This window comes from Chanodichthys erythropterus, chromosome 20 (assembly GCF_024489055.1).
Source record: "Chanodichthys erythropterus isolate Z2021 chromosome 20, ASM2448905v1, whole genome shotgun sequence".
In the NCBI taxonomy this organism is placed as follows: Eukaryota; Metazoa; Chordata; class Actinopteri; order Cypriniformes; family Xenocyprididae; genus Chanodichthys; species Chanodichthys erythropterus.
The window spans coordinates 20,392,318-20,407,346 of NC_090240.1; the positions used below are offsets into that span (position 1 = coordinate 20,392,318).

The window sequence follows — 15,029 nt, forward strand, 5'->3', positions numbered from 1 at the left end:
TGACATACAGTGAGTCTCAAACTCCATTGTTTCCTTCTTCTTATATAAATCTCATTTGTTTAAAAGACCTCCGAAGAACAGGCGAATCTCAACATAACACCGACTGTTATGTAAAAATCAGGGTGTACGCCCCCAATATTTGCATATGCCAGCCCATTTTCCCATGTTCTGTATGGTTTTCGGTACAGCAGGTGGGGAGAAAACTAAACTTAAAATTGCTTTTTTTATTATTAAACAGTGATTTACGGAACAGATTGTGTTTTTGTTTTTAAATATATTAAATTAAATTATAACTAAAAGTTTCTTAGGGATAAAAAAAAATTATCTTTGCTAATGCTATAAACTATGTAGGGGGCCCTTATTTGAACATTATGCTATACATTATGCTATACTATAATATTAATGGTTAACAACTGAGCCCTAACTATTAGCCTAAATTCAATTGCTTTTTATTTTTAGATAAAATAATCAACACTCAAATAACAAATTCTAGGCCTATGCAAACATGTAAGCTGCACCTAAGGCAGTTTTTGCATCAATTCGTTGTTGAAATATAATCATTTCTACACAGTGGCTGTCATTTTCACAACAGATTTATTTAAACATACATTAAATAGCGTAATCAGGACATCACTAAAAGGCTAATACAGTGCTTAAGTGAAAGAGTGTCTCTAGCCAACTAACAAACTTTGGACACTGAATGGCTTTTTGAGGTAAATGCTATATGACATATTGTTTACAAGCTTTCATTGATTTCTTTCCGCCGTTGAAATAGTGATTGAGCAATTACACGAGATATGACCGTTTCAGTAAGTTGTACTGTATCTTTCAACATGCCTTCAGATGTTCTTTCATGTTTATTCTTTAACTAGTATTAAATAGGAGGAGATGATCGCGTTCACTCGAACTGAGGCGCCTGTACAATAATCTGTCACGCCGCGTCAAAACGGCATTTTCTGTTGAAATTTTGTTGACAGAATTTGAAGGATGACTTTGTTTCTTATCGAAAGAAACAAAACGCAGAGCTTATTGAGATTATTGGTGGTTAGGCTACAATGTTGCAATGTAATGCTTCGTTACACCGCTAACATTGATACATTGTTTCACTGGTATTTGCTTCAAGAGGTGCAAATGACTCTATGCTTGTTTTATGCGTAAAAGAGGCCCAGAATTCCAGTTTTTAGATAAGTGTTTGCAAACCATGGAAGATATAGTGAAATGTAGAAAGCCATTTTTATTGTATAAAATGCTTCTTGTTTAAACTTCAAGTATGCGGTTTGTTTTTCAGCCATGAAAGTTTTTCTTGAGCTTGATTGCAGCTTAGCCAATTTTTTCCGTGACACAATCAGCAGGTTCGTACTCAAACACAGTGCTTCCTTTTGTGCTCTCCATTACTATAGGGGTTGCTTACCGCAGCCAGAGCAGCGAGGGCGTCAGTTCGCTCTCCAGCTCTCCATCTAACAGCCTGGAGACGCAGTCCCAATCCCTGTCCCGCTCTCAGAGCATGGACATTGACACAGCCTCCTGCGAGAAGAGGTGAGAGATAGTCTTGAACCTTTGTCCTCTCTGAACTCCTATTCAAAGATAGAGCATGACATAAGAGCTCAAACTGAGATTGTACCAGAGATGAAGTATTGTATCTCACTCCATGAATGCCCGAGAACTTTTCAAGCTGCAGAATCTCTCTACTGTTGGATGCAAATGCTCTGTTTTTCTTTTGTACTTCAGCCACATAATCCTTCAAGTGCATATAAAGATGAATGCACACAGCTGGAAGTTTACCCATTAAGTAAACCCTTTTGATATCATTAGTTGCATAGTTTTTGTATCTTCCATTTGGTAACATGCAGTGCTAAAGTTATATTCTTTGACAATTGAGGATTTGAACTGCTGCTTGAGCTAGATCTCATCTTTGTGGTCTTCAGCATGTCCCAAGTAGATGTGGACTCAGGGATTGAGAATATGGAGGTGGAAGACAGTGATCGCAGAGAGAAAAGGAACCTGGCTGAAAAGGTAACCAGATGCACTAATGAGCCATTACTTATTTTCATGCATAATCGATAAGTGGCAGATATTAAAATGTTAAACTATTTTGTCTAAATAAATTTAAGTTAAAAACTAAAATCATAATTTTAAATGCCATAAGTGAATTAAAGGGATAGTTCACCCAAAATATTAAAATTATCCCATGATTTACTCACCCTCAGATGTATATAACTATCTTCTTTCAGACGAACACAGAGTTATATTTAAAAATATCCTGGCTTTTCCAAGCTGTATAATGATAGTGAATGGGGGGGCGTGATTTTGAAGCCCAAAAATGCATCCATCCATCATAAAAATAATCCATACGGCTCCAGGTGGATAATAAAGGCCTTCTGCCGGAAGCCAGTTATTTTAGTTTATAAAGTTTTAAATATGGATATTTTTCTTACAAAAACCCATCGCTCTGCTTCAGAAGGCCTTTATTACCCCCCTGGAGCCTTATGGATTATTTTTTATGATGAATGGATGCATTTTTTGGGGCTTCAAAATGATGCCCCCTATTCACTTGCATTTATAAACCTTGGAAGAGTCAGGATATATTTTAATGTATCTGAAAGAAGATAGTTATATACACCTAGAATGGTTTGAGGGTGAGTAAATCCTAGGATAATTTTTGGGTGAACTAACCCTTTAAGGCATCACAACATTTTAATATACAGTATGAAAAATGGATATTCATTTTGAGATTTGAAAATGCTTCCCCCTTTCCCTCAATAACTATTGTTTTTATTGAAGAACATAAAGTTTTTGAAACATCAGGAATCGCATAATGAATTTTGGTTAATTTAATATATCAGTACTAATAATGTAAAAAGTAAAAATAAATAAATAAATAAATAAAATAAAAATAAAAATAAAGGAAATATTTAAATATTGTGTTGGACAATGCCCCCATTCGAGTGAAACATTTTGAGAACCACTGATCTGATGTATTTATAACTAACATTAATGCTTGTAGGATTCTTCATCCAATCCTGACGTCTCTGAAGAGCAGGCTCTGCAGCTCATCTGTAAGATCTTGCGTGTTTCCTGGAAGGAACAGGACCGTGATGTCATCTTCCTCCCCTCACTTGCTGCTGAATTCCAGAAGAACCCAAGGGATGGTATGAACTGAGAGCGACGGAGCGTAAGACAGAGAATTCTGTTGCTTTTTCTGTAATTGAATTGCATTTTTGTGCTTTCTTTTTCTAGTTTACTCTGACTTCAAAGACCTGATCGGACAGATTTTAATGGAGGCTCTGATGATGTCCACCCGTTCACGTGACTGTAACCCATTCGCCAGCTTGACCGCCACATCTCAGCCAATTACTGCTGCCAGATCCCCAGACCGTCACCTGACTCTCATCCCACCCTCCAGCCAGAGCGCCAGTCCCATGATGCCCTGTGCTGGTTCATTTGGTGCCAGCTCACTTTCCAGGCAAGTGTGATAGCTGGCAACATCTTTAAAATGAATTATGTACCCACCTACATATCCACCTACACCCCTTTGTCTCACACTCTTGATTTCTCTATAAATTTCCTACTGTTTTCTGTGTTTCCTCCTTCATTTTCATCAATGTCTTTGTTGTTTTCAGTCTTTACGGTAGTAGCCCAAACCCACTTGCTCTGAACTCTGCCAGAATGAGTGCTCCATCTGTCCCACCGGCTTCTGCAGCCGCCTTCCCGGTTCCCCCCAGTCCTCCAGCCTCTCGCCCTCCTGCCAGCCTTCCAACTCCCTCTCCATCCGCCCCACTGCCCATCTCCCAGAGATACAGGCCTTACTCCCTTAGCTCATCCATCCCCATAAGCCCAAGCCCCAGATCTACTCCATCTGGTACGCTTACACCCCCTACAACTTCAGGTATACCCTCCAGCCCTTCCCCCAGACACCATAACACCCAAACCACCACACCTTTACCCCTCCTCCCCGGCTCCCCCAGCACTATGGCCAGACGGACTGCACTAGCTGCCCGGATGCCTTCTAGGTACCATTTTTCACCCTGTTAGATGTGAAGTTGCATTGACTTTGTAGTCTTTGTTTTCATTTAGTCCAGGGATAGGCAACATTGGTACTGAAGATCTGCTGTCTTACACAATTTAGCTCCAAACACGCCTGAACAAGCTAATCAGTGTCTTCAGGATTACTAAAGCTACAGAGAGGTGAAGCTTTTTTAGGGTTGGAGCTAAACTCTGCAGGACAGCGGCTCTCCAGGGTCAACGTTGCTTACCCCTGATTTAATCTTATCTGTCTGCTTTTTCACTCACTAGGTGACCAAAGCGCTAATGAGCCAATAATTATTTTCGTGTTATGTGCGATACCTGATAAGTGACAGATATTAAAATGTTACACTATTTTGTCAAAATATATTAATAATAAAAACTAAAGTAAAATCATCATTTTAAATGCCATAAGTGAATTAAAGCATCACAACATTTTTGATATAATATGAAAAAACTATATTCATTTTAAAATTTGCTACAAATTACTTTTATTAAATTATAGGTGTTTTTTTAAAATGTACTTATAACTGGTAATCTGTGTGTAAAAATAGAGAAAATGAGCATGCACAATTAAATATCCAATATTACTGATGGCAATAAGTGAAACATTTTGGAACACACCAGGTAACCAAAAGCACCAATAAGCCGATAATTATTTTCATGTTATGAGCAATAACCGATAGGGCTGGGATAATACATCGATTCTCGATATTTGATCGAATCTCGATATTTGATCGATTCTGATATTTTCTCTCTCGAATCGCTTCTGAGCTTAGTTTTAACAGCAAATGGTGCGCTAGGCTAGTTTTTAACCGTACGCTCAAATGCTCACAAAGAAGAGCGCTGGAGAGCGGTTGTGTGTTAGGTTGAGTCATGTAAGTGGTTAAATATACTTGCACCTCTGCTCAAAATGCTTTTATGATGCAAGATTAATGTAAACACAGCCCACTGCGAACACCCTTGTAATTCGCTTCAACCTTTTCTAACTTTATGAATGATTATTTTAGGTTTAAGTGGTGTGTGTAATGGAACTGGAAGCAAGCAGAGTATGGGTGTTTCTAAAGCACATAGTGCCATCTGCTGTTAAAAACTAAGCTCAGAATCGATTCAAGAGAGAATCGCGATACATCGGAAAATATCAGAATCGCTCCAGATTCTTTGTATCATGAATCGAGAATCGATGTATTGTCTCAGCTCTAATAACCGATAAGTGGCAGTTATTAAAATGTTCTACTGATTTGTCAAAATAAATGAACAGTAAAAAACTAAATACGTTGTTTTAATTGCTACAAGCGAATTAAGGCATCACATTTTGATGTTCAATTTCAAAAATCAGATTTGAAGACTTGCTAAAAATGACATTTGAAGGGTTAGTTCATCCAAAAATGAAAATTCTGTTCACCCTCATGTCATTCCAAACCCGTGAGACTTTTGTTCATCTTTGGAATGCAAATGAAGATCTTTTTGATGAAATCTGAGAGATTTCTCTCCTTCCGTAGACGGCTACGCAACTACCACTTTTACTTTTCAAAAAATTCATAAAGAGATCGGAAAATTAATCTATATGAATTGAGTGGTTTAGCCTAAATTAAATCTGTTCATCATAAAAAGAATTTTGACTGTCGTTTAGTCATATGGATTAGTTTTGCAATCTCTTTTTAAAGAGTAAAAGTGGTAGTTGCGTAGCTGTCAACAGAGGGACAGAAATTTCTCTGATTTCACCAAAAAGATCTTCATTTGCATTCTGAAGATGAATGATAGTTTTATAGGTTTGGAACGACATGAGGGTAAGTAATTAATAATAACAGAATTTTCATTTTTGGGTAAACTAAGCCTTTAACGTTTTTTTTTTTTTAATAATAGGCATTTTATAAAAATGTACTTAACTTGTTTAACTTGTAATCTACACGTAACAATAGTGAAAATGAGCATGTAAACATCTATTTTTGGCTGATACCAATAAATTTAAATAGATATGGCACCTCATAAGATGTGAAGTTGCATCGATTTTGTAGTCTTTGTGTTTTCATTCAGTCTATCTGTCTGCTTTCATTCACACATTGTGGCTGCACCAGCCCTTTCTCCCTCCTCTTCTTCGCCCTGTCCGACTTACCTCAGGACAGCAGTGATGAAGAGCTGGAGGAAGAGGAAGAGGAGGATTTTTCAGGGGTTCAGTTTGGGTCCAGGTATCAGTGCCAAAGTGTGTTGCATGCTTCAGCGTGCTGCCTGGCCACTAACAACAGCCCGCTGTGACCAGTGTTGGCACTGCGATGGCAAAAAGAGAGACGCACACCAAATAGTGGAGTTTGATCTCATCAGGTTGACAAAATCAGCATTTCTCTTGCTTTTTCTTTGCTGTCAGCTCAAATCGTGTGCATTGCACAAGGATTTTTTAGGCCCATTCAGCTCACAGCAGAAATGTGAGCCAGCAGACCTTTAAACTCCCACACAGGACGTTTGTGCTGGATAACGGTGGTGGTGGAGGACTGATTGTCGGGCATTCAGATTATGCTAGCTGACTGTATAACAGAACTAATGAGAGCCAGATGCCTGCTGTGGAGTGTTGTCTCACCCTAGAGTTCACTAATGCATGCTGTCTCATGACCAAAGACCTGCAGGGGGAACACAGATATTAGAGGCCTGCTTTTGTTGGTCTCATGTCATACGCTTTAGTGTCATTTACACATGGTATTAACATCTATCTCAAGGGATCCAATGACAAATGGTCAGCGCTAAATATAGGTGTAAACTGAGACCAAAACATTTTGTATTCCAATTACTCAAATCACAGTGGTAGGTAGTTCGAAATGCATGTGACCACATAATATTTGTACATTTCTACATTCATGGGAAATCTGGAAATGTCTTGGATTTTTTTTTTTAAATTGTAAAAAAAATTCTTTCTTAGTTCACCCAAAAATGTTTTATTACTAGTGTGTATTAATTACTCACCCTCATATCGTTCCAAACCTGTAAGACCTTTGTTCATCTTTGGAACACAAATAAAGATCTTTTTGATGAAATCCATGAGCTTTCTGGCCTCCGATACACCGCAACGTTATTACCACTTCCAAGGTCCAGAAAAGTAGTAAAGACATTGTTAAAATAGTCCACAGTGGTTAAACCTTAAAGCTGCAGCCCGCGATTTTTCCTCTTTGACGCCATCTCTTGTTTGAAACCTGCGATTGCAGTCATATGCGGAACAGTTATCTGTACGTGCATTTTCACTGGAAATATTATCTGAATAAGTAACATATCTGCCACTTTTGTCTGACCAACTGAGGAAAAAAGCATTAGGCCTACAATAAATCGTGCTGCCAATGGTGATTAAATCTAACGATCGCTTAGCTCGGATCACGCCAAACCGTGCAAATTATTATTACTGTTATACTTTGTTCTCAAATCGTTAATGTTAACAACATCAGCATTACTATGACTATGTGTATATTAGTTACCTGTAGATTTCAATTTCTGTATCCATTCCACAGTCCAAAGTCTTTTGCTTTTTGACTACGGATGAATCTCCAGTTGTCACTGATGATTGTCATTTGGATCTTTCTGGATTACAATCCGCCATCAAAATGATCAGTTTAATTATTTCAGCTGCTGTGGGAAAAGGCTATAAATGATCCGCTATCAGCAGCGTCCTCACGTGAGATAAAACCGATTAGCCAGGACTCCTTCCTTTCTGTTTACGGACGTGACGTAATGACGCACAGAGGAACTGCTGCATGCTCGAATTTCCCGCGGAAATACACCAGGTCGCTCTTATTATAAAACATTATTACAAGCTTAGCGTTGTGAATCGAACTAAGATAATGAGATAGTTTTGAACACTGGCTGGTTATGTACTTGCTCAAAAATTGTCTTTGGATAATTTATTAACCAAAAAAAATTACGGACTGTAGCTTTAATGTTATGAAGCGATGAGAATACTTTTTGTTGCCAAAAATAATGACTTTACTCAACAATTTCTTTTCTTCCATGTCAGTCTCCTATGCTGTTGATGTAGTAAACACAGTGCAGCGCTTCCGGATTCTACATCATAACGCTGACTCATTATCAGTCGGCTCTTATGTCAGCATCACACGCATGCGTTGTGGTGCTCGCGTGAACGTGTCGGCCTATACTGAGCTATTTTTAATACTAATACAATACTAAACATATTTTTTCATGTTCCAAATATGAACAAAGGTCTTAGGGGTTTGGAACGATACGAGGGTGATTAATTAATAACAACATTTTCAGTTTTGGGTGAGCTTAAGCCAGGAAAAATTTAGAAATTTCTATAATCTATAGTAGGGCTGTTCAATGATAACCATGGTTATCGTGTAAAAAAATAAGAGTCGGTGTTTACGTAATATATGTGTTTGTTTTGTGTATAATTATGTATAAATACACACACATACATGTTTTATATTTAAGAAATATAAGCATGTATGTATAAATATATAAATATATTTATATTTTTATATATTTAAATTATATATAAATGTAAATATTTGTATAGAAATAAAAGATATTTTTCTTAAATATATACATGTATGTGTGTATATTTATATATACATAATAATTATACACAAAACAAATGCACATATATTACGTAAACACAGACTCTTATTTTGTACACGATAATCATGGTTATCGTTTAACAGCCCTAATCTATAGTAAATGTAAAATACATTTAGGGCTGCAGTTAATTTTTAGACTTTTTTTTTTTTTTTTTTTTGACCTTTTGGAGACATTTGTACTTGTACATAAACTACTGTTTAAAATTTTGGGGTCAATGTTTATTTATTTTTTTTCTCTTATTCTCACTCAGGCGTCATTGTTTAAATCAAAAATAATATAAATAAATAATAAAAAAATGCATTGTAAAATATTACAATTTAACTATTTTCTATTTTACTGTGTTTTTAGATGTGATTTATTCCTGTAATGGCAAAACTGAATTTTCAGTAGCCGTTACTTATTCTATTATGCTGATTTGGTGCTCAAGAAACATTTCTTTTTATTAATGTGGACATTTTTTTTAATGTGTATTTTTGTGGAAACCGTGATTTATTATTATTTTTTTTTCATGATTCTTTGATTAAAAAAAAGGTGAAAATAACAGTATTTATTTGAAATAGAAATAGTCTTTACTGTCACTTTTGATTAATTTAATGTGTCATTGCTAAATAAATTTATTAATTTATTTAAAAAAATCATACTGACCCCAAAATATTTGAATGGTAGCGTAAAATGAGCAAGATATGATTTATCGTGGCTCTGATCATCAAACACTGCTTGCGTTGGGGGGGGTAAAGTTTGTTCTAACCATTGCTTGAAATAGATAAACCTTCATTTATGTCTGATGTCATAGCTGTTCTAAAGATAATCATTTTGAAAGGTTGGTGGGTAGAGAAAAAGGGAAACATTTAATTATGAAAGACGTTTCCCTGGGTGCCTAAAGCAATGTGGTTTTGGTTATTTTCTCAGTTTGGGTTTTTCCCCAGAAGGTTCATCTACACCATGCAAGCTCTTTTATTGAAGGGAGTGTTTATTCCTCATAACTTTCTCTTTCTCTCTCTCTCTAGCCTGGGTGCATCCGGAGGGGGGATGACTGGTGACTCAGGTAGTGACCGCTTTACTATAGAGTCCTGTAAAGAGACGGAGATGCTCAACTACCTCATCGAGCGTTTTGACAGTGTGGGAATGGAAGAGAGGAAGGCCCCAAAGGTAGCTGCTGAGAAACATTAAGCACACATTTCTACAGCATGATTCAGTTCCCAGGTATCATGTTCAATAACACAGTCATCAGAATTATTTTCCAGTAATCAAGAGTTACAAGGAAATACGCAATTATTTTAGCACTTTATCAGGAACACATTTGTCAGTAGGTCAGAGGAGAGGTGGAGGTGTTGAAAATGTGAAAGCGAAAGACAAAACATGTCTTGTCAAGCCTAGGGTAATTCCCTCTTTGGCATGAGTCTTTCATGTTGTGTTCTGTCATTGTATCGCCCAGTCTTCACTAGACATGCGTGTCAAAACTACTTTGCTCCTATTTGAATCAATTTAGCTACACCAAAAGTGTTGCAGCATGTTGCTTCACAAACCACCAGCTTCAGTTTCTAACACTGTTACAACGCTCTCCGTTTGTCTGAAAGAAAATATACTTACAAATATTTTTATTTTATTTATTTGCCGTAAATGTAAAAAATATGTATTTATGTATTTGCAGTTTTGTAACAAATCAAACGTTATAAGAATAACTTTATAGCAAATAATTTTTTTTCCGGAAAGCTCAGGTGATCAGTTTCCATTAGGAAACATTCTTCAAAAATCATGGTTCATTTCTTGTGTAGACAGTGTTATTCATATGCCCTTCTTTTTCAGATGTGCAGCCAACCAGCTGTCAGTCAGCTGCTTAGCAACATTCGTTCCCAATGCATTTCCCATGCTGCACTAGTGCTTCAAGGTGCCCTCACACAGCCCAGGTCAGTAACAGCAGCCTTTTTTTCAATGCACTCTAAAGTTGTTTTTTGAAGGCATTTTCAAACTAGAGCTCTTAGTGTGGATTTGACCTTTGACCTTTGGAATTCAGTTTGTTGCTCTCCGAACTCTTTAAAAAAGTTGTCATTGTCTTCATTACTACATAATTTGCAGAAGTGAACCACTATCAATGACCTACAATTTGGCTCTTAAAGTATAAAGCGTTTCTAAAAGCTGCCTGTCTATTCATAAATTGGCTTTAGGAAGCAGTTCCATGCTGTACGTGTTAAGCTTTGGTAGTAATCTTTTTTTAGTTGCTTTCTCCTGTACTCTCGCTACAGTAGTAAACATTTACTGCTGCTTGTACTCGCATTGATGCACACATACAGTTTGAAAAGAGACCTGTGGAGAAGCAGAGCAGAACCAAGCTCAAGTTTAAACCAAGTGTGAAAACGAGTTTGTTGCATGATGTGGTGTGTCAATTTGAATTCACACAAGCATAATACCCTCTCCCTCATCTCTCTGCCCTCAAATAGGGCCCCTCTGCAGGCCTCCCTGCTGGTTCCCTACATGCTGTGCCGGAACCTTCCATACGGGTTCATCCAGGAGTTGGTGCGCATGACTCACCAGGAGGAGGAGGTGTTCAAACAGGTGGGAGTTGCAGCAGATTATGGAGACAGGCCGCATGCTGCATCATTTTACTTTTGAAGCTTAAGAGGTCTTTATTATTGAAGGCAAACACTTAGTGATATTAAGCATATTTTCAAATGTTCCATCTGTTTGTTTTTAGTAGAAACAGTGTTTAAAAATAAATAATTTTTAATCCACATTAGTGCTGCGTCCCAATTCGCCTACTTATACTACGTCCTAAAAGTATGTACTGTTTTATTTTTTTTTTTAAAGAAAAAGTACATACTTTTGAGTGTGTAGCAGAAGAGTATGCAAGCTTTGGGACATACTACCTCATCATAATTGCGTCTTTAACGGACGTTCTGTCGCTTAGTTACGCAACCTGTAACTGTTTAAACTGTCCTGTCAATCATCTTGTCACAGATAAAATCCTCAACATTCAATTAAATTTAATTTCCTACCATTTCGGAGAGAAATTAAGTCGCACATTTATCTGCCAGTCATGGGTCTTTCATGCAGAGAACTCTCCTCATCTTTTGACACTTTTTATTCGTATTTGTAGTTTTAATCGAATCCTCGTCCACAGCGCAATGTGTTATGGGCAATATTAGCCGTTGGAAGTGTGCACGGATCTGCACTACGAATTCTAACCGGAAAAAGTAGACTATCCGGGTATCTTTGGAATACTCATTTCAACATACTACGATTTGGGACAAACTAATTATTTTTTCGAATACTATTTAGGACGGATAGTATGCGAATTGGGACGCAACAAAGGTTTAGTGGTTACAGTGTGGACACATTAGATATTAGACATAAAATTATCAAACCAACTTGCATTTATTGTAATTAAAGAAAATGCAAATTTTAGAAGCAAAACAGAATTTTTAGTTTTGGAATGATAAAATATAGATTTACTACAGTTCAAATGTTTGGGGTCAGTAAGATTTTTAAAAATAATTTTTTTTAATGCAGTTAGAATGCTTTACATTCGACAAAAGTGGCAGTAAAGACATTTTTTTATACAAAAAAGTATTATTTCAAAGGATTTTTAGTTCAAATAAATTATTTTGAAAAATAATTATTTTACGAGTACTAAATCGGTATATTAGAATGATTTCTGAAGGATCACTGAAAATTGCTGAAAATTCAGCTTTGTCATCACAGTTTAAAATAAATAACATCTAACATTAACATTTAATAAATCACTTTTTAAAATATATTAAAATAGAAAATGGTTATTTTAAATTGTGATATTTCAGTGTATTTGTACTGTAAATAGTACTGTATTTTTGGTCATATTAATGCAGCCTTGGTAAGCATAAGAGACTTCTTTCAAAAACATGAAAAAAAATCTTATCAACATTTTGAAGAGTAGTGTATTTTCAAAATTAATTCTTTCTGCTTGTCAAATGAGGAACCACACCTGTGGTTGCTCTGCAAGGGCATCTGAACTTGAGGGGAACTGACTTCATGCATCGACTAAAAATCACCTTGTTGTCAGCTGGTTGAAAGTCTTTACAAAATGGCTAGGAAGTCAATTTAGCTCAAAGAATAGGTACGACACTTTCATCCTGGTTTGATTAATAATGTTGTTCTTTCAGATCTTTGTTCCCATTCTTCAAGGGCTTGCTTTAGCTGTAAAAGAATGTTCTTTTGACAGTGACAACTTCAAGTTTCCTCTGATGGTAAGAGACTGTAGGTTGTTCTTTTTAAAAGCATAATAAGACTACTATCAGGCATATGAGGACCAAACAAGCTTCCTTGATTTATATATTAACACTGTTAGATATCTTCCAGTCATGTTTCACGCAGTAAACTGATGTTCTGAATCTGTGAAACACTTTAGACTCTTGTTTCTTGTCTATGACTGATATTATGTTGTTTTACAGGCTTTGGCTGAGCTCTGTGAAATCAAGTTCGGGAAGACTCACCCTGTATGCAATTTGGTAGGTTTTGTAAGAGTTTACGAATTCAAGCCAGTCAGGTTATGCAGTTCAATGTTAATATTGTCTGTCTGTGTGTATTTTTAGATCACCTCTCTGCCATTGTGGTGTCCTGACCCTCTCAGTCCTGGGACAGGAAGAGAAATTCAAAGACTGTCCTTCCTCGGAACGTTCTTCAGTCTTTCTGTGTTTGCTGAGGATGACGTAAGTCATTTTACTCCTAAAACCAAATAAGACTAGTACAGAGTGCAGCATTGATGAATAATGACAGGAGGAAAGTTGTTTATTTTTATGTCTGTTTTGCTGGTCTGTAGACTAAAGTGGGAGACAAGTACTTCTCTGGCCCTGCCATCACTATGGAGAACACTCGTGTGGTCAGCCAGTCACTGCAGCATTATCTGGAGTCTGCCAGGGTGAGTAACCATCAAATCACATACTCATAGATTTTTAATGAGCTTCTCTAATATTTGGGGAATATTCTTTTTATAGGGCAGAGGTGCAAGTGGAGGCTTCAGTTTTTGTCTTTCTTATATGATTATAAAAAGTATAATTTCATGTGAATGTGCATTTATTGTTAAGTTTTAACTGTTAGATAGGAATTTAGCATGGGGTAACATGAAAAGAAGCCTGCTCCAAGTAAACTTTTCCCAGCTGCCATCAGATTTCAATTAAAATATTATTTAAACTGAAAGTTTGAAGTTGCTGAAGTTGCTGACTGTAAGTAGCGAAAAGGTCAAAATTGCATTGTTGAGAGACCCCCCCAGATAAGTTGCATCTTATTTCATTCAGGAAATAATGTAAAATAACGGTAAATAAAACAAAATTTTACATTATAAACACTATAAACATGTATTTTAGTTCCCCTCTTATCACAACAGTTTAATGGTATTCAGAACAGGAATGTATAATATATATATATATATATATATAAGTATTGATGAAGGTTAAATACTAAATCGAATTATCTATGAAAAATCCACTTATTGAGTGGTGAGTCACATATCTAATTCTCTGAATTATTTTGTAATATTAAATTGTTCAATAATTATTCCCTCCAAATATTAATATTACATTGACAAAAACATTTGAACATTCAACATAAATTCACATCCAACATTAATACACCTATCACTATTATCACTAATAGAGCTTTTAAAGGTGCAATGTGTAAATTTGAGCAGCATCTAGCGGTGAGGTTGCGAACTGCAACCAACGGCAGCTCACCCCTCCCTTTCGAAGCACACGGATCAGCAATGGTGGCCGTCTGGCCGACACAAGACAAAGATGTCGTCGTCTGAGACAGCAGAGAGTAGCCTGTGTGAAGCAATGAGGTTTCTTCTTGCTTCTAACAAAGAACGGTATCTGCTTCTAATAAACCAAACGACTGTTACTACTACTTCTTTGTGAGTATTCTACATAGTGGCGATGCAAGCTGCCTCTAAAAACGCAAACGACTTAGAAGAACAGCAACAACATAGTGACGAAAAGCGCTCTGTAGGGCAGTTTGTCCATTTAGGGCTACTGTAGAAGCTTGCTAGTGCAAAATGGCCACTTAGCATGTAAGGGGACCCGCGGTGTATGTAATAAATGTAATAAAAACACAACGGTTCATTATGTAAGGTCTTTATACACCACTGAAAACATAGTTATGTATATTATATTGCATTTCTGTCAATAGATCCTCCTAAATTTTACACATTGCACCTTTAACTTAAACTTCTGATGTGATACATGTCTTAAATGTTGACATCCAGATGAAATGTTCTGATGTGCTGCTGAAATGAGATTGAGTGACATCTTTGAAAGGGAAGAAAAAATATATATATTTTGTAATTCAGTGTGCACTGATGTTGGTTTTCCAGGGAGATCTGTTTAAAATCCTGCACAACATCTTATTGAATGGAGAGACAAGGGAAGCAGCTTTGAGCTACATGGCAGCTCTGGTGAATCGTA

General features: G+C 36.6%; 1 protein-coding gene across 2 annotated transcripts in view; it reads left to right on the forward strand.

The window, feature by feature from the left end:
- The window catches only part of ube4b (ubiquitination factor E4B, UFD2 homolog (S. cerevisiae)), a 31,461-nt gene that overhangs the window by 6,992 nt on the left and 9,440 nt on the right, over positions 1–15,029 (forward strand). Inside the window, exons 3-16 of one of the 2 annotated variants that reach the window (XM_067370877.1) lie at positions 1,401–1,536; positions 1,926–2,013; positions 3,005–3,149; positions 3,238–3,463; positions 3,621–4,010; positions 6,102–6,212; positions 9,606–9,747; positions 10,405–10,505; positions 11,037–11,151; positions 12,735–12,818; positions 13,023–13,079; positions 13,164–13,280; positions 13,391–13,489; positions 14,939–15,029. The exon at positions 14,939–15,029 is cut by the window's right edge and continues 23 nt beyond it. In XM_067370877.1, the coding sequence (XP_067226978.1) occupies positions 1,401–1,536; positions 1,926–2,013; positions 3,005–3,149; positions 3,238–3,463; positions 3,621–4,010; positions 6,102–6,212; positions 9,606–9,747; positions 10,405–10,505; positions 11,037–11,151; positions 12,735–12,818; positions 13,023–13,079; positions 13,164–13,280; positions 13,391–13,489; positions 14,939–15,029 (1,902 nt within the window). The remainder of the gene's footprint in view (positions 1–1,400; positions 1,537–1,925; positions 2,014–3,004; positions 3,150–3,237; positions 3,464–3,620; positions 4,011–6,101; positions 6,213–9,605; positions 9,748–10,404; positions 10,506–11,036; positions 11,152–12,734; positions 12,819–13,022; positions 13,080–13,163; positions 13,281–13,390; positions 13,490–14,938) is intronic. The other variant, XM_067370878.1, reaches the window with a different exon arrangement.